This window comes from Dermacentor silvarum, chromosome 2 (genome assembly GCF_013339745.2).
Source record: "Dermacentor silvarum isolate Dsil-2018 chromosome 2, BIME_Dsil_1.4, whole genome shotgun sequence".
Taxonomy (NCBI): Eukaryota; Metazoa; Arthropoda; class Arachnida; order Ixodida; family Ixodidae; genus Dermacentor; species Dermacentor silvarum.
The window spans coordinates 165,802,095-165,828,481 of NC_051155.1; the positions used below are offsets into that span (position 1 = coordinate 165,802,095).

At 47.8% G+C, this 26,387-nt stretch overlaps 1 protein-coding gene across 2 annotated transcripts in view; it reads right to left on the reverse strand.

The window, feature by feature from the left end:
* Positions 1-2,930: 2,930 nt before the first annotated feature.
* The window catches only part of LOC119442043 (multiple C2 and transmembrane domain-containing protein 1), a 68,961-nt gene continuing 45,504 nt past the window's right edge, over positions 2,931-26,387 (reverse strand). Inside the window, exons 5-16 of one of the 2 annotated variants that reach the window (XM_037706759.2) lie at positions 23,665-23,719; positions 22,136-22,277; positions 21,325-21,427; positions 20,786-20,887; positions 20,604-20,678; positions 20,387-20,506; positions 16,188-16,316; positions 15,928-15,978; positions 15,220-15,326; positions 12,765-12,874; positions 9,821-9,918; positions 8,293-8,508 (exon numbers count right to left, since the gene is read on the reverse strand). In XM_037706759.2, coding sequence (XP_037562687.1) covers positions 8,431-8,508; positions 9,821-9,918; positions 12,765-12,874; positions 15,220-15,326; positions 15,928-15,978; positions 16,188-16,316; positions 20,387-20,506; positions 20,604-20,678; positions 20,786-20,887; positions 21,325-21,427; positions 22,136-22,277; positions 23,665-23,719 — 1,170 coding nt within the window. In that variant the 3' untranslated portion in view covers positions 8,293-8,430. Of the gene's footprint in view, positions 8,509-9,820; positions 9,919-12,764; positions 12,875-15,219; positions 15,327-15,927; positions 15,979-16,187; positions 16,317-20,386; positions 20,507-20,603; positions 20,679-20,785; positions 20,888-21,324; positions 21,428-22,135; positions 22,278-23,664; positions 23,720-26,387 lie in introns of both variants that reach the window. The other variant, XM_049661831.1, reaches the window with a different exon arrangement.

Below are 26,387 nucleotides of genomic sequence, written 5' to 3' on the forward strand. Positions count from 1 at the left end.
AACGAGACTTGAATTTCCTTAAGTACCGCCCCCCCCCCCCACCCCCCCCCCCACCATCATAATTTAGTCTGGACCAGCATCGCCGTTACGTTTGTTCGACAGCCTTCCGCCGATTCCGTACCCCTTACCATTTCGCAAGCTTGGCCTGGGGAAAGACATTCGCTTGTGGCAATGGTGAGCGAGAATGTACCTTGTCTTGTGCGTGTCTGTGAGGAACACTGAGAAAACGTACCTGTGAAAAAGGTCGGCTCTTAAAGCTGCGAGAAACTTGAAGCACGAGTGGACCTTTCCAAGCAGTGCGGTGTAGAGGAGAAAAACACAAGAGAAGAAGGCCGCGAAGTTCGTTCTACAATGACCGCAAAAAACTATCGTCGTCAGATGCCAAGATGCCAGCGAGATATGCGTATCCAGTTTTCAGTGCGTTTCACTCCGTTTGGCATAGCGAAATAAACGTCAACTTGGTCGAACTAGCTGCTTACAGAGCATTTCTGTAACTACAACTTATGATAGTCTCTCAAACTATCAAATGAAACACGTTTTACAAACGGTGTCGAGTATGTACCTTTTTAAAGGGCATCTCCTCAAGAGCATTTTCCAGCAACAAGTTTTACAGCGCGCCTTGTATTAGCGCGGATTTTGGTAGTCAAACATTGACGCTTCCTAGCCTTCGCGGGCTACCTATTCTTTACGTCATTCGAACTTAGCTCGAAGCTGTGCCACCTCGTCCACACGAAATAACGCCCACCATGCTCCGCACATCATCGCGCTTAGCTTTCGTATTAGGATAATGTCTATATCTATCGGCTGCCACCCTCCGCCGTGCCGTTCGCTCCTTTAGCATGCTGCTAAACAGTAGCAAGCGTCAGTGTAGAGTTTAAGTAATTATGAAACGCCGTTAACTCTGCTAAGCCTTGGCAAACTCGGCAGTAAGCTGGGGAAGTGCGAAGCAGTGATTCGCCGGTGTTTCCCTTGTGTTTATCTTGTTTTATCCTGTGTTGTCTTGTGTTTAGCAATCCATCATACGTTCTGGCACCTGTGGGCACAACTGGTGGGAAACCGCCACGCACATGGAGCCAAAGCATTTACTGACGATAGTTAGTAGCGATTTTCGCGAGTTTCTGCTAATATGCACTTAATGCTCGGTTATTCCTATCTTTTACATTATTCTTAATCATGTTAGTTTATTTTGAACCAGTTTTGGTCAATTCTGCACTTGTTCTGGCCCTGGTCTTGCGCGTGACCACGACGACATGAGATCACATCACTCGCCGACAGCCCGGGCCCCTAAAGTGCTTCGCATTTATAGCTAAGCTCTGTCCACTACTAGTGGTGGTATTCGAGAGAGAGGATAAACGTTTTTATTGTGCGAATGTAGCTTTGTAGAGGCGTTTTCATTCCAGAATGCCTTCAGTTCGGGCCACGTCCTGGGACCTCGCGATCAGCCGTTGCTGATACTCGAGGTCGGAGCTGGCCAAGGCTTTATTCCAAAGCTCGTTGGTGTGATAAAGGTTCGGAAGATTCGAACTCATGCCCCTGTGGCAATGTGCAACGGAAAAATGGACGCGGCAATGTGAAATGGCGAAATGGACACGCGCGCTAACCAGTGCGTTATCGCACCGCTTTGGCGGTTGGTTTATTTGCGCTGGTTCTCGTGGTACAGGCTCTGAGAGCGGTGGCGTCTATTTAGTAACTCGGAGCTCACAATAGGCAGTAGTACTGTAGCAGACGAAGACGACGCTGCGACCACGGCGTAGTTGTTGATCTTACAAGGATAGCTTTGTCCGCTGTGATAGTCAGCTGCTGTTTAAGTAACTGAGTTAAAAGCAGGAGGAATCACTGAAGTACGCCAACTTTCTTTTTTTTTTTTCATCATGCACAGCAAAAGACAAAGCTCGACAAAAGTTGCATTGAAAAAGCATTTAATTCATCTTCTGGAATGTCAGCATACGCCTTCGCGAGAGAACACGGCTAGCCGCAATTTTACAAGAGCGTTACGAGGATTTCACAACCACATGCACTTGATCGTGGTTTTTTTTTTTTTTTTCTCGCACAACACGGTGAAGTGCGAAAGAACACGTGAGCCATTCACGTGCGGCAGAAACCTTCCAACGAATTAACAAAAATAAGCGCTATGCGGATGATCTCTTCGAGGTCTTACACACTTATTGTGACGAGTAACACACAACTATAATGATATGTAAAACAGCAAGACGCCATATGTACAGGCACCACGCGTCTATTAACAACACACAATTTGCATTCGAAAGTGAGCAAAGAAGGAACATAAACGCGATCCTGCCGCACATCGTCACTGCATCGCATAACGAAGGGCCGTACCTCTGGCGACAGTCGCGCTACAAACTTGCCTCTTATAGCAATTGAGAAGACACGGCAAGCGTACCTGAACAGTGTAATCAATACACCCACATGTCGGTCATGCTGCAAAAAGACCTGTCCACGTAAAAGCATGCCTAGCGTTCCCACAGGTGGCTAAGAACCATGGGCTCACTGTGTCTACAGTGTTCAAATAGCTCGTGCATGAATTTTCGGTGTAATGAAAAAGGAAACACCGGCAGAATTATTGAACGTGTATCCAATGTTGCAGCGCATTAGGGTATTGGTTGGCATTCGGTGAAGCAACGTATTGGCACACACACTGTTCGCGTAACTGCGTGGCACGCACAAAAACTGACATACATGTCCACATTCTGAGCACGCAATCTCCTGCTTATAGTCTGTTTCAATCTCGAGTAGCAATCAAGAGAACACAATTGCAGCAATGCCGGCACTCAAGATCCGCTGGATATCCAGCCAGGTAATTATCAAAGTGGTACTCGGAGTGCCACTGAGCAAGGGACGTTCGGAAGTGCAAAATTATAACCACAATATTCGGAATTCAAAGACACAGTAAGCTTTATGGTGTATTTGTTAATTTTTTATATCACTACCGCTGATAAGAGCACTTTTTGCAGAGTCAATTTGTAAGCATAGATACCACTAGAAGTTAAAGTTCCTTTTTTTCCACAATCATACAATTATACTGATGGCTGTAAAACCTCATGGCGTGCAATTACTATTTCGTTAAAAGTATTTACTGCGTTGACGTTCTGGAACACATCCTTTGGAAAAAAACTTTGCTTTATTGAAATGACCTGGACTTATTTTCGTCATCTTTGGGACACTGTCATCGATAAGGTTATAACTGCGACCCGGGAAACGCTTGGAAACGCCTTGCGATGATCCGTCAGCCACGTCCAATTTCTTTGGTGGGTGTGTTTCACAAACCCATGTAACACACGCACACACACACATTCACACACACAATAGCACGAATACACAAATACATATAATAGTTATACGCAGAGCTTAAAAAGGCACGGCATGTTCGATAGGATCCAGCGTCAGGGAATTTGCTGGAGCAATAGCGGAGGAGCGAACGATGAACAGCCTCACGGGGAGAAAGGAGAGATAGGCATGGAAAGCAGTGGTTCAAAGCTATCTTAAGTACAAAACGCGTCCGGTTAGCTCTCGACACTGCGTTGTATTCACAGATGTATACACAGTATTCACAGGCAGACACATACTCCAGCAACCATCAAATGTGCTTGTGTAGCGTCTTCCAGGACACGCGCTGCAAATGGGATGTATTTGTATGTTGCAGTACTGAAATTTTCGGTGCTTCGAAACAGGCCCGCGGAAAAGTTTAACTCGTTGCGAAGTTCCTTGTCTAGACAACGGCTTAGGGCGAGAATCTCATACTTTTAATACGCATATGCGGCCGTAAACACAGCACGTGAGTGCTCGCGGATTACACTATACTCACCTAAGACGTATGAAAGCAAGGTAAGAATTTAGTGTGTACTAAGTTAGTTCGCACTTAGTATGTCGCGTGGGCTTCAAACAAGTTTCGAGTGTCTCATGATGACACCATTCGCTTAATGCATTGAGTTATGTACTAAGGCAGTTGCGCTTTAACAACACAATGCGGCTGGCGATAGCCGCTTATTTACAGCAAGTGTTCCTTCGCTTGACGACGAGCTCGAAAATTATAAAATGAGGGGGGGGGGGGGGTGGGGGATATTTACTAATGTGAGAAAATACCAATCAGCGAGGCCTTGCTACTGGTGAACACATGCGATCCTGTTGCCGCAAGGCATATGAACACAGCTAAGTAACTGGCCTGCCTCATGCGTAACGCAACGATTGTATAAGTGGCTGTAGAAGTGAAGATGTGATTTGGCGTTTCACTTAGCAGCCCCGGGCTTAAAGAGGTACGGCCAACACTGCCAAATCAGTCCTAAAATCGCTGCTCCTACAACATGCAGCGCGCGTCACGGAAAAAGCTACGATATCAAAAGTACAGTACATCAAGCATGAGATTTAATGCCTCTGAGGTACATTGGCAGCAGACGATTCTTAGTGAGAATGCTCCGTGGACACTTTGAATCTTCCGACTAGATTCTATGCAGACATTACGCTTGCCCCACGACATCGGATAAGGAAAGCTAAATAATGGGGTGTCTGCTCAAGAGATACCGTTTGCGTCCTGCAGATACTGCAGACGTGGACTAGACGACTGTCGACATGCGTCGCTTTCCAACGAGAGAAAGCCATAGCGATGCAGTTCTAGTCGCAATGCGAAGAAGAAGGCAGCCGCCAGCTACTTTTAAAGAAGCGTTAAATAAGAGTAGGGTGGCTGCGAATTCAGCGAGAGAAGCGCACGGAAGATAACGCAACGACAGGACCACGCTCACCTTTGCATTAGTCACAAAAGCGTATTCACTCCTGTAGAGATACTCACTCGAGGCTCTTAATGCATTAGCATTTCATTTTGCTTAGAAACGTTCCAATTCAAGGCTAACGGTGCAGTATTACAGTAAGCCTTCAGAACAAGAAACAAGTAAACTGGTTTGACAACATTGACACAGAGGAACATACACCGACTGTGTCAAACACTGGCCGCGCCATTCAGCGAGTCAACAATGTGACGGTTCTTGTACATCGATGGCAATCCTAAGACTTCGAGAGTAAGAAAGAGTTCCTGTTTTCTCGAGTATATCGTAAGAGAGTAGGAAGTGCTGCGTAAACACGATTAAACAACCTTCAACCAGCAACAGCAGTGCGCTAATTGACCTCGAAAATTTTGACAGCGCGGCTAGCAAGTGTCGAGCGTTTCTATAGCTACAGTGTTTATTAATACTACAGCGTTTTCATAAGAGTAGGGCTGTGAGAATATTTGTAACTTTCGAATAGCGATTCGAATATTTGTCAAATCAGACTCGGTCTTCGAATTGAATAGTCACTACTCGTAAATAGGAACATCTTTCGAACAGTTTTCGAATCTCTTAAGCTATCAACAGACACCGATCAAACATAAAAATTGGTGCAAAAGTGCTACAAATTTCCTCCCGGCGACGGTTTCGTCCCAGCACGCTATACATAACTGAAGGAGCCAGACTTGTCCTCCGGCTAAACCACTACCATTCGCCCTCAGCAAAGAGTCCCGAGTATGCGAGCGAACTGCTTATTTGTCCCTAATGCTTTACTAGCGACTTTAATAAACAACGCTTCATAACATTCAAGGTAATGACAGAAGCTTGCAAACGTTTGCGATATACTAGGATGTGAAAATCATTTCATAATAATGGTAAGAACGGCTGTCCATTATTTAAACATTTATTCGGTTCGATTCCCTTCTGGCACTGTTCGATTCGATTCGGACTCAGCGCACTATCCGCGCACCCTTACATCCAGTACTAAACTAAGTGTGTTTAATGACCCACTCCGCTCACGCGCTCAAGCATAGCGAAGAGATACAGAAAAACATTTATTCAAAAACAGAAAGGCAATCCGTGTGGTGATTCCGGTGCCGTGCCTAAAGAAGTGCTTAGATTTCAAGTTTCGTTTATCGCTTACTTCAGAGCCACGAGCCGTGCCTCTGATCTGTTTCCTTCAGCTTGCGGAGTCCAACCAGTAATATTTCATTTTCTTCTATTTCACGCAAAGATTGCTCCTGCACGCACAGGCACGTATACACAAAAACAATGCTGAATCAGGTAAGGTGGGCGTGGCCCTGTCTGCAATCTTTGGCAGCTCCCCGCGCACATAACTTCTAAAATTGTTTCTGAGAGCCGTCGATTAACCGGTCAGACCTTGTCCCGTAGTAAAAAACAATGTAATCGAGCATCGAGCGAACGTTAACATCGTTTCCTTGAATTTGGACAACGTACGAGAGTTACCCACGCTGCAAATTAAAGTAGCCACACGAAAGGCTATGGTGGTAGCATCACAAAACATATAAAAGACGAAAAATCCTTACACCTTCTGTAGCACACCACTTTCGACATAGCCCGAGCAGTAACAGAACAGAATTGAGAATATGAAATAATAAAAAGGGAAGCAGCACAACGCTTGACAACCAACTCGTGGTGGAAGAGTGCACTGAAACATCTTTGGCACCGTGCAGAATGTGGAGTATACGTACTTATGTGTACAAGCGCTTGAGAGCACGACAGTTTCCTTTATGGCATGTATTATCACGCACATAACAGTGCGTGTTCTGTACAAAACCAACAAACATACGCACGCTTTGAGAGAAAGCATTTTTCCACAACCTACAAAACATCAAGTGTGGGCATCAATTGACACAAATGTCAGGCAATAACGCATGGCCTCCTATTTCGGCGACCCAAAATAGTTGCGATGAAGCTGTAAATCATCAGAAGGGCTGTACAGAGAGAGAACATGAAGACAAACAGGCATTGCATTTAGCTTTGAAATCTTGATTATGTACAAGTATTTCTGAACACAACAAGAAGTCTGGGCATCATTTCACGCAAATTACAGGCAAGAACGCACGGCCTCCTACTTCGGCGACCCAAAATACTTGCGATGAAACCATAAATCATCAGACGGGCTGTACAGCGAGAAAACATGAAGACAAACAACCGTTGCATTTAGCTTTGAAATCTTGATTATGTACAAGTATTTCTGAATGCAGGACGAATCTAACAACGTATTCAGAGTTTTGTTAGCAGCCCACAGCCTGTTCCTTTCACCTGCGGTGAGCTCATACACGCCGCACCTAAGGTTCAACAGGGGACGTCGTCAAGGATCAATCAGATTTATTCTTGACCCTCCTTACCACTTGACCGTAGAACGAAGCCTAACGTGCCCGCCCATATGCAGGCGGCCAAGACGTGTCAAAGATTGCATCGAGTTTGAAGCAACTAAACGTCTACACAGCACCGTCAGAACTCGTTTAGATGAGAAGCATATTCCTGGCACGGGATATTTATCACTCAAACCGCGGCGGGTTCGCCTTCAGAGCGCTCATAGCAACTCCGAACTTATTTCGGCGGTCGAACAATGGCCTCTATGGGGAACCTTAGGGAACGCAATTTTTTTTAGTAATGTCTTGACAGTAATAAGAAAAGCCTTCGCGCGGCCCGCCGGGCTTGTTAACTGCATTGGAACAACAATTCATTTATCATTGAACACATTACGTTCTAGTTGCGGCAACAATAACAAGAACGCATGGTCAACAATCAAGCCATTCATATCGTAACGGTACCAACAGGCAACTGCCTCACAATGGCAGTTTGAAAAAACGTGATAAAAATCAAGCGCCTCCTGGTGTTCGAACACGACGCGAAAGAAACGTGCTATTTCGATGTGGCAAGTAATTTGGCTGTTGAAATGGACGCACTAATCTCCTTAGTATATGCGTTTTGCTAGACGCTCGAAAGACACGTGAATCTGCTGAAAGAATCGTATTTTGCAAGACACTCGCGAGAAACGTGAATGTTTTGGCAGTTGTAAAAAATTGGGGCATTGTAAGCTGTAGCTTCTGGTTGGCTGCATGGGGTACATTGGCACCAACAGCCCGCAAGGCTGTATGCTTCGAGCTGGCCGCAAGTCGACTACATGACCTGCTCGAGAGCCACGTAAAAGATGCCATAGGTAACGTATCTCCAGGAAAGAGAAATCGCTGAGATTCCGGCGTTTGGTGACGTTTGCATTCCTCGTCTAAACATCATTCTTGCTTTGTTTATTATTACAACGCGTAAACAATGACATTCCTCGATCTGTTTAACAACCTTTCTCTCGGCGCTGTTCCTTCGACGAACAGAACCACCTGCGTGATGGACGCTGTTCTCGCACAAGAGGGACACACACCCTAGAGAGATGAACGCAATGACATAGACAACACAGGACTGAAAACCGGAGTGCATCACACTGTGCCGCGGTGTGGGACTCGCCGCAGAGAAGGCGGCCAGCGTTGACGAAGAATCGTGGGCGACGACACCAGCGTCACCTGGAAGGCAGGCCGAACGGCCAGCGCGGCAGCTGCAGGCGCCGGCGCAGGGCTTCGTTGTCCTTGATGCGAAACACGTTGAGCGAGCAGCCCTGGCGTCGGGCCGCCCATGATCAGCTGATCTTCTTCTTCTTCTTGCGCTCGGCCTCCAGGGCCGCGCTGGGCGCCGGCCGCAACTCGCGGTACATCACCTGCGTGTGCGCATGCGCTTATATACAGCCTGATTGGAGCTGTACTTAAGGGGAAAAATATTTGTGGGCAGGCTCTAGGTTTTGTTGTTCGCCCATTTGTTGCTAGTACCTTTGACAAAAGGAGGGACAGGTGTTCTATAAAGACAAGTCACCGCTACAGTCGCGACGTGTCCTATACGTCTCGGCTTGCTAATATTTAAAAGGATGGCAGATTGGGCTATCTGGTATTCCTTTATGTTGCAATGAGTAGTAACAACAGGGCGACAATCAGATTGGGAGGAGCGCTAACTTCCAACCAAGCTATTTAAAAACAGCGCTACCAACACAGGACACAGAAAAGGGAATGGGACGCACACGGCGCTGACTGTCTATTGCGTTTATTAGAAAAACACGTCTGCCTTTTGAAGCTTTACATCAAGCGTGCGCGCATGCTCATTGTCAATAAAAGCACTTGTCATTCCACAAAACACTGCCTCGTGGTCGCGCGTGAGATGAACACCACGCGTGAGTTTAACAACGGTGTTAATCGCACGCGCGACCACGTTACGTTTTCAGAATAAATATTATTTGGAAGTTAGCGCTCATCCCTGTCTGATGTCGTCTTGTTGTTCCTTCTTCGCACTATACACCCTAGCAACACTGCTAATTTTACTAGAAATATACCATATACCATCACCGCGTTCCCTACCTTGTGAAGTTATGCCGCCCTGTGTTTTACCTTAAAACTCCCGTTCTATGAGTAATGTCACTTAACATTACTACAGGAAAAAGTGAAGCGACGACCATCCAAACAAATCAGTAGACCTAATGTCATGAACAATACGGGAGGTCGTTAGAGTCCATACGACGGCGGACTGCACTCGTCGTGCCATACTCCTTTTTGAGTGTCCTCTATAATGGAGATTCTTGCGTCTGCGCATTGGTCTACATACGAGGGGAAGTCAAAAAGTAAAGGGACTTTTGATAAAAGGTACAATTATTCTAATAATATAAAACGGGAACATACATTATTTTTCTACAAAACATCCCTGCACTTTAACGCACTTTGCCAATTAGATGGAACGACTAATGCGGGAATAAGAGTGACACGTTCCATCGAAGTGTTGCAGATGATACACGAAGTCTTGCAGACTACACTAATTCAGCGCTGAATACTAGCAGTGTTACCAAACCCTAGGTGCGAAAAATTGCACACGTCCCTTTACTTTTCCCCTCTTATTTGTTTGCGGTTGATATAGGAACGCGTAGTTTCATTACGTAAATCTGGCTTCAAGGAGACGACAGCGGTATTCTTTCTCCTTTAGGTCCTCACCTTTTCTTCGTTGTCAGGCACGCGACTCAGGAAGTCCATGACTTCGTTGTTTGGAATCACGTCAGGACTGCGTAGCTTCTTGGTGAACTTGTTTACCCCTGCGTAAATGATGCCTTATGGATTAGCGAACTAAGACGGAAGTGATATCGTGCTCGAGCTGCAACGCGGAAGCGCGTGGCAAAGCGGTCGCGCGTTGCAGCTCATGCTGAGCGCGATGGTAAGTGGCGGAAGCAGCCAACAAATTCTGAATTGCGCTTCGACTGCCAGCATCTGCCATGTGTCCTCTCTCGTGTACGCATTATGAAAGCTGTTTACATTTTCAATATAAACAACCGCGCTTGGTTCTTCAAATTTACTCGGGGCACGAAGAGACTAAAAAGTAGTACATTTCTTCTGCCACGACTTACAGATAAACACGGCCAAAACCATGGAGGCCATATTGGCATCTGGCGTTGTCCTGTTAAGGCTGCGCCCCAACGTTTGTGCCAGATTGGGTTACTTATAGAAATATCAGAACAGGGCACATTCGCTTGCACTACACATAGTGACAAATTAAAAGCATGGGCGCGCCATAGTGAGAGTGCAATTTTGAGAGACTCTACTGTGAGACGTGGCAAAGCAGCCGAGCGTCAACGTGTACACAGATAAAAAAATGTCACAGTTTCGCCCTAAGGGCGAAGCAATGAATGCGATAGCAACACAGCAATGTCATACGAAGTAAGGTGAGCGGCTTTGGTAGCAACAACACGCAGAACTGTTGTCGACGCCATCGGCGTTTTGCCCGCGTTAGCTCAAAATGCGTGCGGCGTTGGTGACTGTTGCTGGAGCCTCTGATATAAATAGGCACTTGGTGCCGCAGCTAAACGTCGCCTCCCTTCCCTCCCCCTCCCCCACGGCCTCTCGCGCGTCTGAAGAAGGCGCGTTTGCTCTACATATATGGTGATTGTAAAGGAGAAAAGAGACGCCTACTTCTGCAGCCCTTAAGCGAGCACGGCGCAGAACACGCGTTTGTTCTCCGCCGCGCGTTCACTCCCCGTGAAAGACGCGCCCCTCGCGCTCTTTCACTCGCACATACAGCGTTCGGCGCGATAGCAATTCCACTACGGCGTGCCTCATAATCAGAACTGGTTTTGGCACGTAAAACCCCAGAAAGAAGATTGCGATAGCAATTATATGGACACTCAAAAGCAGATTTCTGCCGTCGGCGTCGCCGTCGCCGTCGCCGTGAGGTTCCGTATGACGTCATTTGGAGATGAAATCGTCGCCGGTGGTAAGTGGTTCTTGAGGGAAAGGGAAAGGTTGGCGCTATCTTCTGCAGCCCTTGAGGGAGCCTGGCGCTGAGCCGTGCTCACAGTATCGCAATGAATTCAACCGGCCACGTTCACAAGCCTCCGGATCTTCATTTCTTCGCTTACGCGAACTCTCGGCTTCCCTCAATCTAAACTCTGGACGTTCTCTTCTGTGACGCTTGGTTTCAGCTTCCCTAGCTCTCGTTTCAGTCATTTGGAAGCAACTAGTGCCCAGTTCTCTGGTCGAAACCTGCCGAGCCGCCGCCAGAGGCATCGGCTGCAGTCACGGATACCAGGGCCGGTATTTTGTAGCGATGCCTTATGACTTATTCTATACTAGTCTTATCATCCACCGCTCACGGTCGACTGATCCCGTTGATAACGCGAGCGGACCATCGCTCTGACCACTAACAAAGCGCGATAAGCGCAAAAAGGCATTAGCACCGGAAAGACATCGCTACAAAATACCGGCCCAGGCGCCTACGGCGCGAACGCGGGGAAACGCGATCGGCGCCGGCAGCAGCTCTACGAGTCCCACATGACATGCCTTCACTCCTGTGCGCGCGAGAGAGAGAAGCGCGCACTCTCTCTCGCTCTCATTTTCTATTTCTCTCTCCCGAGCATAGCACGCGACGCTCCGCGAGGTGGTTGCTAGGCAACGCAGCGGCAGGCGGCACACTTTACGGCCGGCTTAAACAGCTCCACTGTTAAAATCTATCTGACACATCGACGAAATTATCTTGTAATCTCTTATACTCACTGAAATGAGTGGCGGGCATCGAACACCACTAACAAAACAATCTCGAGTCGTGTGCGTGCTCTCCTCCTTTGCGAGCGCACAGAATAGCGTAAGCGCAGACAGAAAAAAAAATGTCACAGTTTCGCCCTAAGGGCGAAGCAATGAATGCGATAGCAACACAGCAATGTCATACGAAGTAAGGTGAGCGGCTTTGGTAGCAATATGAATTGTAGTAAACATGAGCTGATTAAGTAAGCAGGTTTGCTGCGGCGTAAGTAGACCGACATGAAGAGAGACTCGACGACCACGAGAAGGCGCGTGTGAAACGGTGGTGTTGATGAGAAGCGCTTCCCGTGGGCAGCGCGTGCGAAGGGGCACACCTGTAGCGCTGCACTGCCGATCCGGGCAGCATTGCGTGTGTAGCATGCGTTGGAAAATGTGGCCCGACTATTACGAACTGAATGAACAAGCGTCGTGTGAGCGCGCACAAACACGAAGAGATCACACTGAATGACAGCAGACAACGACTGTCAAAACGCTGGCAGCAAGCATACGCCGCAGCGGGCGAAGGTACGTGCGGTCTATCGCTTCAACGGAAACTGAGCGGCGAATGCCGTGTGGAGATAAGAGACGGTGCGAGCGAGCGACGAGCGCGGTTGTTGGCAGAGAAGTGCCCCCCCCCCCCTTGCTCCCTCTGGCGCTGGCTTCCTGCTTCCTTGCTTGCGCGTGGGAGATTGAGTGCGTTCGCTCTCCGTGATAGCGCGCGTCCCCGCACGCTTCCTCTCGGGCATACGGCGCGCGGCGAAGATTTTATCTATAGGGAACCTCACGGCGACGGCGACGGCGACGACGACGGCGACGACGACGGCAGAAATCCGGTTCAAGTGTCCATATAAATAAAACAACGCCCTCTTACCCCAGGCCATCACGACGTAGCGGATGGGCACGTAGTACAGGATGCAGGTGACCAACAGCAACACGACGATGGCCAGCCAGGACAGCTGAGGCACGCTGAAGTTGAACGTGCTACAACAGAAAGAAGAGGTGCCTCAGCTCAAGCCCACGAAACTTTACTACCAAAAGCTCTTTTGTGTGTGTGTGTGTGAAGTCTGCGTACTGTGATGCGTCATGACATGACACATGCAGGTTTAATTTATGAGGCAAGAGGCTATAGCCACTCCGGTGTTCGCGTTTACATTAGTACAATTAAATTGTGGGTTTTATCGTCCCGAAACATTACAATGGCTTACCAGAGACGGCGTATTGGAGGGCTCCACATTAATTTTGAAAGCCTGTAGTTATTTAATGTGCACCTAAATGTAAAAGCACGAGCGTTTGTAATGCATTTCGACAGAATTGAAATACAGCCGCTGCGGTCGGCCAACGAATCTGCGACATCGTGTTCAGCAGAAGGACCCAGCGGCCACTGAGTCGCCGCGGCGGGGGATGGCTTTTGGGTTTCGCAAGACCGGAACCGTCGAATGTGCAGTAGTGAAGGATATGCCAAACTGCCTCAGGTGTATGAGAGTCGAATAGCGAGACATCAATCGTGTGAGACAGTGAGACACGTCCATATAACTACGCAATCTGCAAAAAAAAATGGAGAGAACACCTACTTCATACATAAGTAGAGCAGCTTCACAGGCTTCACAAGCCCTAATGGGCTTGTGAAGTCCACAGGGACATGAGTCCAGACAGTCCACACAGTTCACAGGGACATGACCAGGACCATTGCAATGACCTACGTGCTCTTTCTAGCCATGTGGAGCACCACCCATTTTTTCCACGGCTTGTTCTGTCCTCTTCGACTAAGAATCTCTCCTCCGGTGGGATAGTTGTGCCCTAATCTCCAAGTTCATCTGTCCCCTTCGCCACAATCTTCTTTTTTTTCTGAGGGAGGGAAGAGGGGGGGGGGGGGGGGGGGCGACCTTTAAACCGGCACCACTTGGGCCTGTACTAACCACTAGCAATGTAGCCACTTGCAATGTACTAGATCGCTAACAATGTCCGAAGTGTCCTCCTGCGCATGCGGCAGATGCGCACCCTCTGACTTTACTGTGCCCTGGAACCAAGACTATCCGGGAAGAATACGTCATTTCAGTGTCGAATGATTCTCCTCGCACGCATTCGTGGCTGTAAGCTTCAAACTGACCAACCTGACTACGACAAGCGGTGGCTCACCGGAAAGAACATTCTATAACTCCCTCCAGCAGTTACTTGTGCGCCGCGGGTCTGCGTGCTTTATTTAATTACTGCATTCGTTATGCCGTGGTGCAATCCATGCAAAAATTAAAAAGAAACGGGATACTAAATCATGGTAGAATGTAGTTCTGTTTCTGTCATATAGAGCGCTAACTCTGCAATATATAAAACTTACGTGATTAAGTTCAAAGAGAAGCGTAAAGAAAAAAGTCGCAGTTTCCCGGAAAGGCGAAGCACTGATAGCGATAGCAAAGAATTAGACAACTACACGAAGTATAAGGTTCGTAGTTTCATCGGCCGTGTAAATTGTAGCAAATATTCGCTTACTAATTAAATTAACAAGCATGGTGTCACGCGCGCACATTCAAATAAGAACGCATCTCACTCGGCGACCACGAACACTCGCCATCACAACGCCAGCGTGATGAAGAGCGCCGGCAGTGGGGATCAAGCGCTTCGTGCTGCCTATCGCATGGCCTCGGAGATTGCGCGCGCTGGCAGCACGTGCCATCTCGGAGCCTATGCCTCTCGCTTCACCGCGTCTCGGAAACTTGAGACTGCGGGACCTACAGCACTAGGCTCTCAGGAATGCCGCGCGCATGAAGCGACCACTTATCTCGGTTCACCGTTTGCATTTGCACTCGCCGCAGATTACCTCCAAGATACGGCGCGTGTACCGCGCTATGCGCTAGCCGCGCGGACAGCTATGCCCAAGCATGGCCTAGCTAAGAGAAGGGGACGCGCGCTCTCCTCGCTTAAAGCGCGCTTGGTCACATTACCTCCAACATTGGGCGCCTGAGAAGACTGCGCGCATCGAGGCCACTATCCATCTCAGTTCACCTTCGCGCGCTTTCCCTCACACCCACAGAATACGGCGCGCGCGGCGCGATAGAATCTTATCGCACTTGGTCTTTATACGGACTTTCAAGACTACGGCGCAAATTTCCCCCGAGTGCCCATACACAGTCGAACGCCTTTATAACGAAGTGGTTGGGGCCTCCGAAATCATTCGTTGTACAGGTCCCTTCGTTATAAAGGTGGCGCAACGCGCAGCTCACAGTAGAACCGAGATATAATTATTCCTTCGTTACGCGGGTCATTTCGTTTCTAGAGGGACTCGACTGCAGTTTTAAGAAGAAAAAAAAACGCGAGAATGACCACTTGCTCACTTGTTGATTCTTTCTCCAAGCGACGCCACTTCTCCAAGGACATTCTGAACGGTAGCCGTGGCTTCCTGGACGGCTTGCAGCCGCTCCTTGAGGCTCTTCTTTTCTTCCTGATGCCACGAGTAGAACAGGAAGAACGGTGGTGAGTGCCGAACGTGTGTGTTGACAAGCAGCGCGCATCGAGAAGACGATTACGTTGCATTGCACGAATAGTAGAACAGAAAAGATTTTTTTTAAATTTAAACCAAAGCGATAGCTATAGTACCTTAAAGCGCAAACATAAACCCTGCTTCTCATTACTGTTTTGCTTATTAGACGGTTCGAATTAAGCAGAAGGCGAGAGAGAGAGAGACAGAGACATTCTTGAACGGATCCTGGAGAAGCTTGCCTGGCCGTACGCCTGGCGTGCTTCTATAGGTGATGCATGAAGTGACTCACCCATACATTACACACGAACACAGCATACAGAAGCTACGCGAGCAACAAGCACACCCGGTAACAAAAAGCTGGAGTGTCTGGTTAAAGTCAGTATCTCGGAGGAAGACTAAGAGCGCCTAAGTTGCGCGCAAGGTACTGGGAACACCGCTTTAATTTCCAAGAACAAGGTGCAGCTCGAAGGAGCCGTTACATAAATTTAAAACAGATTTGGGAACAGGTATTGCGGCCTCAAAGCGCGTGCAGAAGCAAAAAACAAAAAAAACTGGGCTCAACTGTTTTGGAGTCCTTCTCCTCGTCGTCGTCGTCTTCATCTTCTTCGTTGAACTGTTGGAGGGGGGGGGGGGGGGGAGGAGAAAATAACGCGAATTGAGCAGCTTCGAGTAACTAGTTTCATTCCTCTAAGGAATAGAGAACAAGAGCAACACAACAGATAGTTTAACATTTAGTTACGCAGAGCTTTGCACCAGTGGAGAGCTACGGGTAAGATAGAAAGACACGCTGTACAGAAAAGTGCCGTAACGATATATACTTACGTCCTCCTCCTCCCTTCCCGCACCCTGGATGCCAGCAACGGTGAGCACTAGCAGGTTCTTGAAGAACACCAGCAGCAGAACAAGCGGAAGCATGTACAGTTCGGCCGTGTACGTGATCACCATGAACGACTGCACATGGAAAAAGTGAGCGGCGGGGAGCGCAGAGAGATATACATTCCTAATTAGGCTTCAAGAGACATCTAGATTGTTATCATCATCGTAATCATCATCTAGATACGAACACCTAAATACACGATGCGCATGCGACAGGGGCTATTTGGAAATATTGTTTTCGGTTCAAAACTGCATACTCCGCAGAGTAACGGCAGAGTAAAGTAGCACGACGTAAGTACTGTATAACAGTACAACGGTATACCTGTCATTATGCTAAGTGCTTACAACCATAGAAACTCTATGCTTACAAAGATCTTTATATAATTACGGAAAACGACTTAAGGAAATGATGGGAATGACGCTAGCAGCTTCTCTGGAACTTGGTTGTCATTCTGCAAGGTCACTATAGATCTGCCGGGGTTTCTACGGCAACAGCTACAGGAAAGCTTTCACGTGGCGTCGTGGCCCGAAAAGGGGCTAGGGGATTGAGATCGGAGCACGCTGCTGTAGTTGCAGTCACCTGGAGCTAACGTCGCGGCAGATAGGAGAATAAAAGGAAATTGACTGTTTCCTCCATGAAGGACGAAGCACTGATAGCAAGGAATAGCGTCGCACTGAAGCTCCTCGGGCGGTGTCAACTCCTCAGGCGACACAGCACGTACGCCAACTGCTTCGACGCAGCAAAAACAGCATCCTGGCCGCTATTGGGCGTCTCGCACACTGATGTGACGAGGAGCGCCGCTCAACGGGTGCACGACGTGAGACCGACCGTAAACTGTCAGCGTTTGTGAGCGCCCAATGGAAACTTTAGACAGACTTAGGTTGACGTTTACAACCGGTTCCGCCCAGACCAGTAAATGCACTACGATGTAATATGCACAAACTCAAGCAGGAGGACAGCTTACGTTCAACCACACCGCCAAACAATCACCCCCCCACCTCGTGGTCTCCTACGCGAAGCGCAAATCCTTGTACAATGGTCGCGCAAGCTAGTGCCGCCTGTATACCCTACGGACGTATACACTCGCAAATTGGAAGCACTTTCGGAGGGGCTCCCCACAGAAGGCAATGTTCGCACCAGTTGTGGGTAATGCTCTACGGACAACTGCCCGGATATTGGACACTTGCTGTGGGAGTGTTCAGGCCTCGATATAATCCGGGATCAATACAAGTCCAAGACGGCGCGGAGCCTTAACGACTACCTATGTCCTGCAGACGACACACGCGGCACTCTAATTGCGCTGTGGAACTTTGTCGAAGAGGCTGGCCTGCGGGGTTAATATTGATATTGATGGACCCTTCCCTTCTTTCCCTTCACCCCACAAAGGCATCGAGCCATCCTGTGCTAATAAAGATGTACCATCCATGCAGCTGCTCAACAGAGAAACGCTAACGTGCGCGCGCACAGCGGTCATGCCAGTAGCGAAAGCCAGAACACTGCCCTCGATCCGGCAAAGCCGACTGAACGGAGCATGACGGTGCGTCAACTTGGCTTCGTCGTTTTCGCAGCCAAACGCACTGCGCACCTCTGGAGACCTTCAAACACTCCACGCGCGGGCCACGCACGCAACGTTGGTACTATAACAGCAAGACGGCGCGAACGCGCCTCGACTGTTCGTATAATTGCACTGGCAATAAAGAAACTGGCAACCGCCGCCATTGGCCATGGAACTTATGCCACTGTGGCGACACGAAGCTGGCATCCGGACGCGCTAACAGAGCTACTGCGCAACTTGAGCGCTTGATAGTTCGTGCGGTGTTCGTATAGCTTGCACGACCCAGAATCAATCAAAAGGTAGACCGGGCACCTGTCCAAACGTTTCGGAAGGGAAAGAAAAACACTTTATTTTTAAAATGGCTAGACATAGTGCCTCTTGAAGGGCCCTCAGAAGAGGGCTTTGCTGGCAGTATTCTTGAGAGCCTTCTCAATAAAGACGCACTTGATCAAGGTAGGTGCTAGCGGTATTCGGTCACTCGGGAAGGGGCGAATGGCATTGCCAGAGGACGCGAGGTGTGTTGGGGTGTCCAGCACAGTGGGTGCAGAGAGGAGTTTGTGTGGGAGCCCGTAAGGAGGTGAATACAGGCAGGTCTTACGAGGGTGCTGCGTTTATGCCTGACTTATGTATTTTATGCTCTCGTGATGTCGTTATAACGTCATACTGTCGTTTATACTAAGCCTTTGTTCTATATTGCATTTCTACTCTTATGTTAATGAAGATACGTCGTAACTATACTGCCTCATCACGGTTGCTATAGAGCCTAGTCAAGCCGCTTAAACCAGCATTTTTCCCCGACGTCCAATTCAACACTGTACTTTGGAATAAGCAATGTGGTTCCATAGTGAGGACTTCTGAAGCAGCAAAAAATAATAATGCAGATCGAGCGCACACGTTGGATTTTATGCGAGGCGAAGCTTTTATGAAGCGGTTAATAAAATGCTATGAATGCGACCATTTCGACCCTTCGTCCTTGGCATAAAGGAAACCGGCTCGCCGAGCGTGTGCTTTCGCTCACCTGTGCTACGCTTTGCGAGAAATCTTATATTGGCTTACATTTCCTAATTTCTTCTTATTTATTTAAAATGTACCGGCCGCTTCTTGGCCGATCGCCCGTTGCGGATGTGTGTCATTGCATGCAAACCATTATCGTCATCAACCCGCCGCTGTCGTCTCAAATAGCTAGTTGGTGGCACGATATGTACCACCCGCTTCGTCGCCAATCACCCGTTGTATGACTCATAAAACGTGTGATTGATTGGATATGATTTTCGCGGATGTGATTTTCAACCCACAGAATGAAAATTATCCTCATAATCAACACGTGGCGACAATCTGGAAGAGCCGGCTTGGTGTTAACACGACTTTGTGTCCTAATGAAATGCGACTGCGAAGATACATTTCATTCAGATGATTTCACAGGCGAAAGACTTCTATGATAAAAGAGACTTCCAACCAGACTAGAAAGTGCATCCTTTCGCCTACCTTTTAGACAGCTGTTTAGTGTTATAACTGTAGTGTGAAGTGTTTGTTTTGTGCTTGTCGACGCGGCTATGGCTGTTTTGGCCGCTACGTAAATACCTTGCGTATATATGTTTCATATTCGCAATAACGCCATGGAAAAAAATTTGAAAAAAGAGTGTTCGTGGCCTAATGGTTAGTTAAAGCTCGTTGGCGGGCTAGTTGGTTAGAATCCATGATAGAATGCGTAAGCGCGACTATGAGAAATATCTCTATGTCTGCTTCTTTCTACGTCCTCGTTCAGTCGCGCTTACACGTCTTATAATGATTAGACCGTCGGGCTTCTGCGCTGGCGGGCCGAGGTTCGAATTGCGGCGCCGGACGCGTTTTTCCTTTTCAGTGAGGTTGAATGTACTCGGCGAGAACCCGACCAGAGACCTCTCGAGCCAGGCCTAAACCAGGTGATGGTTCGCTTTAATACCAGGGAATATGTTCATGCTGTACACAACCTACTGTGTAAAGCTTGTGGAGTCAGAGTTGCTGATGCGCGATGCCACAGATGACGGAGAAAAAAATGGCGCAGCGAAATACCGCCCAGGGGGAACGTCAACGTAGGGCGAATATGAGTGAAGGGACGAAGGTGGTTGCCAATCATGCGTTCTAATGAATAAGACTTCCAGAAATGTTCAAAGATGAATCAGTCGGAAAAACCCGATCTCTTCATCAAGATGCCAGTCAGCGCGAAGCAAGGCAGATGTCTCTTCGAATTTATTTTTTGCGACGTTTGTCAGCCTTTGTCGGCAAACGAAGACGCTATGATTGTGGAAACCACTCTGTTAAAACCTTAGCAAGCATGCTTGTTGACCGGGATAAGTATGCCTCAGTGGCCTGTTTTTGTGCACCGTCATAACAATGAAGATTGTCCGTTTACATGGACCCCAATTAAGTCATTCATACCAGCCTGATTTCAGTCGAACGTTTACCTACAGCATCTTAACATTGGTTACATGTTGGTTGTCATACTTACTTCTTATTCAACCAAACATTTACTGATACCTACATTCACGTGAGCCAGGATATCACTTTAGAAACGAAGAAGCCGCCTAGAAAATCGGCCAACACACTTACAAAAAAAGCCAGAAGGGACCTCGGCACGGACTCCCAGAGAAAGCAGTTGTTGAGGAACTTCCCCATGTCGATGACAAATACCACGATGTTCTTCACACGTGTCAGGTTGCGCATGAACACCTGTGAAAGGCCATTCATTTGTGTCACTCAACAACCACTTCTCTACATGGACTCAAGTGAATATAGCTGAATGCGTGTAGTCAGCTGTGGCACTCACAATTCGTTTGAACTTGGGATCAAGCTGCATGAACTTCGTTTCCTTCGGATTGAATGTTTTCACGCAGGCTTTTACCTGCAATTTCAAAAAAAAAAAAAGAAAGAGCTGTCGTTCGAGCACTGTGCACCATCACTGGAGAGACATGAAGCTTATCGCCATTACGTCAGAGCGAGCGGACTCACAGGGTTGTAGACCACTGACATCTCGAGCAAGATTTGGCCTTTCACCCTCGTCTTGAGCTTCCGATCCTTCAGTCCATACCACTTCTTCTCTCCGTTCTTGATCTGTTAAACGAGACAGAGTACATTCACTAAAAACTACAAGAGCTTAGGATTTACTATGTTCCGGAGCTATTCTACTTCGCAGTGAAGCACGTTCGCGTGTGTAACACCTGTTACCATTTCGGCGCTCACGAGACAACAAGTGGGCGTGCGTGCGACTTGAAAACGGTTCCCGCGCAACGAGGACACAAACTGTCCTCGTTATTTGAAATGCGTTCGAAAACTGTGTTAGAAATGACATGCATTCGCATGACAAACGTACTGCATTTCCTCAGCAGACTGGCAATCTTCCTGCAGCATACTACTAATTTAATCAACACACGCACGCGCCTACCAAACTTCCTCATTACGTTAATGAAACACCTTCTGCACAGGCGCGCAGCTAATGTTTTAGCTATCAGAGAGAGGCGACACTACCACAAAGCTTGAGGGTGCATTACCTTGAGCAAGGGTATGGCGAGCTTGCCAAGAAACTCGCACTTCTTGTCGCGGTCTTCGTCGTAGACAGTCAGCTCCAGGACAGAGTGAATGTCCTTGACCTTGCTGCATGCGAAAACAAAGAAAAGGCGCTCGTGAGAAAAGTCCTGTATCCGACAGAGCAGTACAGTAACAACGACATTGAGAACACCCCGCCACACTTCGTTTCCCCCATTCAGCCACAGCTCATCTGGCCATTGCCCCCTCCACCCTTTTCGGCTTCTGCGCATTCATCTGCGCAGCTCCAGTATTCGATTCCAACTCCGGGCACTTATTGTCATGAAGCTTGTTGAGCACCGCTATTGCGACTTTTGCGCACGGACGGACGGATGGGCGGGAAACGCAGGAGGTCCCGATACACTCATTGACTACGGTACCCCATATTGAATTTCATATTTGCTCAAAACTTAACCATTATACGACGGAATAAATAAATTGAAACTTAAACCCGAACTCTTAGCTATAATAACTGCCGTCAAGGTAAAGAAAACTTGAGGCAAACAATACATCAGCTCCCAACGCTCCCAGCTAGTTGCCACTACAATGAAACTATTCAATTTAAATTTTAAAAAAAATCCACTTAAGCAGAGCGATCTTTTGGCTAATGAGAGCGTTTCGGCGTTCCATGCGCGTTTCAATGTCGAAATCAGAGGCAAGTTGGAATAGGGATACTGTTGGTGGTACGTAAGCACCAACAGTATGCGCACTTCCTTGTATGCAGAGCGGTAAAACTATGCGCTGTGACCAGGCGCGCCTGAAGGAAGTGGTGCTCACAAGCAGAATATCTTGTTCCACTCGGGCGACAGCGTCTTGTACTCGGTGTGCGTCTGCAGGCGCGAGTTGACCAGCTCGAGCACGCAGAACGGGTCGCTCTTGCCTCCCAGGTCGGCAGAGGCCAGGCCCTGTGCCTTGTACACTGCGCGTCCGCGAGAAACGAAAAACCACCAAAGAGAATCAGTATCTGATGAATTGCGAGGTACAAAAAGGGTGCTAAAGGGCATCACCGCAAAGACACGATGGCAAACACACAGTTACACCCCTTTCCCGTTTTTGCGCTCGCTCGTCCCCTCCCCTTTGCAGATACATCATGGTGAACGCTGAATTCCACTGGTCCATCTGGGGGCTGCATAGCAATCATAGCTCGTATACATCAGAAATCAATTTTTGCCCAAAAATTACAGGGCCTAAAGATGGAAACTGACGAAGCGGAAGGAAAGGCAGAGACGTTAACCAAGGCTGTCTAGCTTGCGAACTTCGATTATGAACTAGTATTTTTCGCCATCACCACTTGTGAACTACTCTCGGAACTCATTTCTGAGCGCCTTTTTATTGCTAAGGCTAGGTTATTCCAAGAGTGTTTATTTTCTTACTGCACGCCGGAGCAGAGGGGTATCCGGTTCCTCTACGAGGCACCATCATCTATTTACACACAGCCAATTAAAAAAGAAGGCTGTGCACGACTGGCTACCCTAGACTTCTGGAAGTTGACAGAAGAAAAGATAGATAAAAAAGAGATAATAAAAAAGGTAAAGTCAGTATGAACATACTCGCAGGAGAATGTACACTCACAGTCGGAAACGACGCAGAGGATTAAGAGAGAGAGAGAGAGTAAAAATGAGATAGGAAACGCAAGGAAGTTAACCAGAAGAGCAGCTTTTGTTTTGCTACCCTACACGGGAGGAAGGGTACAAGAGGTACAGTGTGTTGCGCGCCGGATTTACTATGAAGCGCAGTAAAAGTAGGAACCTTCATTAGACAAAAGTGGTGCAACGCGCCGCCTTTGAACTTCCGGCTGAATTTGTGGCCCGGCCACGGCTGGTGGCAAAGTCTTATTACGATATTTGCAGATTCTAGTGTGCTCTTTTTTTGTGTGTTGTTGCTGTTGTTGTTGTTTCAGGCAAATTGGGCTGAAAATTGCCCTGCGTGATGCAATCGGACACGAAACCAAAACATTTTTCACGGTGGTCATATGCTTTACAGTATAACACTGGTGTATTGCGGCAAAGCTGACTTTCAAACAAAGACCGGTCGCCAATGTGCAACACATATTAGTTCCTTGCTTATTTTTATTGCTAAAAAATTGGGTGCGCGTTCGACTTCTACTTTGTTTTGGAGCTTTAATGGAATGTCTACATTGGTTTTCTACTTCTGCTAGAAAGTGCGCGCGTGTTTAATTCCGGGCCACGGCGGTGGCAAGTGCGCAGGAAGGCGGTCCACCGCGGAAACCCTGGAACCTCGATCCTCTAAACCTCGAACTCATCTCGCTCGTTCGGCGCAAGGCATCTCGGCAGTGTTGCACCCACCTTTGACGACGAGGTGTCCGACATCGTCCCAGTCATAGAAGCTGTGTAACAGGCCCTGCATGAACCGAGCGAGGTGTCACATTTGTGGGCCCCGAGTGAAATTACAAGTATGTACACAAGTTTTTAACATAAGGAAGTTTAATACATCGCCGAAGCCTCAATGCATCAGTAACAAACAGCGCACTGCCACCAATCGCGTGACCAAGTAGTGAGTTTTTTTTTTCATTGAGCCTAATTAGTTCGCGAACGAAACGCCGTCGAAGGCCACCTGTAATCAGAGTACCAAAGCATGACCAGCCCTCTAACGAAACAGTTCACCGCCGCTTTCTAATCTCTCTGGATGCCGCCGCACGAGCCGTGTCTAATTAACATGCTTCACTACACTGTAGCCAGGCTGTTGTATAAGAACCCGGAGGGGACTGGCATTCAGTCCGGCTTGGCCGTTCAAGAATGGGTTCGCTCATTATTGCCTTCTGCACAGGCTGCAATAAAGTGGATAACGCGGAGCACTACATCTGGGACTACCGATGCTTCCACGCAGAGAGAGAAGGAACGCATTTGATAAATGACACATAATATGGCCTTTTCGTGCGTGTGCGCAACACATGGCGTTCCAGGAAGGAACTCATATAGTGTGAAGAGAGCTCTCGCACCATCTCGCTCCCTTACGTGGCTCTTTCAACTCATCGACGAACGGCAACGAATGTTATGCTCTGGACAGCGACACTCATTAGTAGAAACAGCCGGCAGTTACCGCAAGGGTGACGTCACCTGAGGCACCACTCCTTACGAAAGTGCTCGCTGACGTTCTAAAATTATCTTGCCGAGTTTCCATAGCCTGCAATAAACTTTCTTTAGAGAATCTATTGAATTTCACCTTAAATATTTGTATGGGGCTAAAACTAGGGTTATCGTGGAAGAATAAATTGTATGGAGCAGTGAGAAACACCCTATAATTGTTTATGTCAAGTTAACATTCCCGTCAGGTCTGTTCTCTACGAAAGAAAAAAATTCCGAAGAAGCCCTCAAAAGTCCGGACCTCAAACTCCAACTCAAGGCCGTCCAGAGGGCCCAAGAAGTGCCGAAGCGTCACCACGTTCCCGTCCCGACTTGGGCGTCGCCTACGGTTTCGGCCAGAGGAGCTCCCCACGTGGAATCTCCAACGGCTTAAAACTCCTCAGGACCTGAATAAAGTTCTTGACTGACTGACGCGACAAGTGGTATTGTTAGCTGGTTCTGTTCATGTCAGTTTTTATTGGTTTATTTTTTTTTCTCACGTAAAAATTTGCCAATTATATTGCGCAGTTTTCGTGACATTACGGCTGCTGCTAGTATAATTTGACTGCAACGGGTGCTATTAACTGCCGTTAGGTGATTGACGTAGATGTCTCTCAACTGGTTTTGAACCATTCATTAAGGGGATAAATCAAAAAGTAACACTTGCAAGATGTATGCACTGCTGGGCAACAGATACTCGGTTGAATGAGTGGCTCGTTCTTCAACCCACCAAGACTATACCTGGTATACGACGGAAGCTGTTGTGTACGGCCCCTATTTAGTTCTGCTCCGCTGAAGTTGCTATCCTGCACCGAACTCTCAGAGCGCGGGGACTTTAGCAGTTCACCCTGATCAGTGCGCGGCCGCTGCGGCTAATTGTCGAACGCACGAACTCGGCGCTTTGCAGGAGAAATTCACAGCCGCTGTTCACAAATTCACAAAAACAAAGTTGAAGCGCGGAAGAAAATCCACTTGTCCAGAGCCTGAAAACTTCGAGCGAACAGGCAGCATGTTTGAAAGAAGAATGGGGGTACTTAAAAGGCTCGAGTGTGTACCCAGTTCTGAAGTCCTTAAAAAAAAGGAGAGAATGGGGGAGGGGGGGGGGGGGATTATTCATGTACGCCACCGTTTATGAAAAGATCTCGCAGCTCCAGAGTAATCCCACAAAAAAGAAAGGACAGCAATCGACATCGTTGCTCAGCGGCTGACATTGTTATGGACTTAAAAGGAAGCTACACAATGGAGTTTTTAAGCCCTCTCGTTCTTGCTCCAGTGTTCGAGACTTCACACAACCACTTCCATCAGCGCAGTCGAGTGGTGCACCGTAACGACGGCAGCCACAAAGGGGATGAGCACAGAACGCCTTAAATGCGTTGCTTGGCCCCTGAAAGACACGCGGATTGATTAATATGTCGAGTCCAGAACGCAATGACGTCGAGACCCGGCAGCCTTGAAATCGAATTGTCTTGCCTTTATTAAAGGTGCACGATATTTCGCACTGCCCTTTCGTGCTCTTTAGGATGGGCGAGGCCACCGAAGTTGTTGTTGTTGTTGTTGTTGTTGTTGTTGTTGTTGTTGTTGTTGTTGTTGTTGTTGTTGTTGTTGTTGTTGTTGTTGTTGTTGTTGTTGTTGTTGTTGTTGTTCCTCAACGACTTGGCGCAACCTAATTTCAATAATAACTGGTAATTTGAACTTTTATGAATTATAACTCCATTGAATCAACGGTGAGATTGAGCGCCAGCGTCGCCGTCTTCGATACGCTGGTCGCGATACACAGATAAAAACGGTTGCAAGCTACACCACACTTATTATACCAGTTTTTTTTTTGTATTATTATTCCATCTCATCTCTCATTCTATCATCTCTAACTCTTTGTCCCCTTTTCTGGTGTCAACCTTCGACGATGCTCACGGTTAACGGTCGTGTGCATCTTGCCTTCTGCCTGT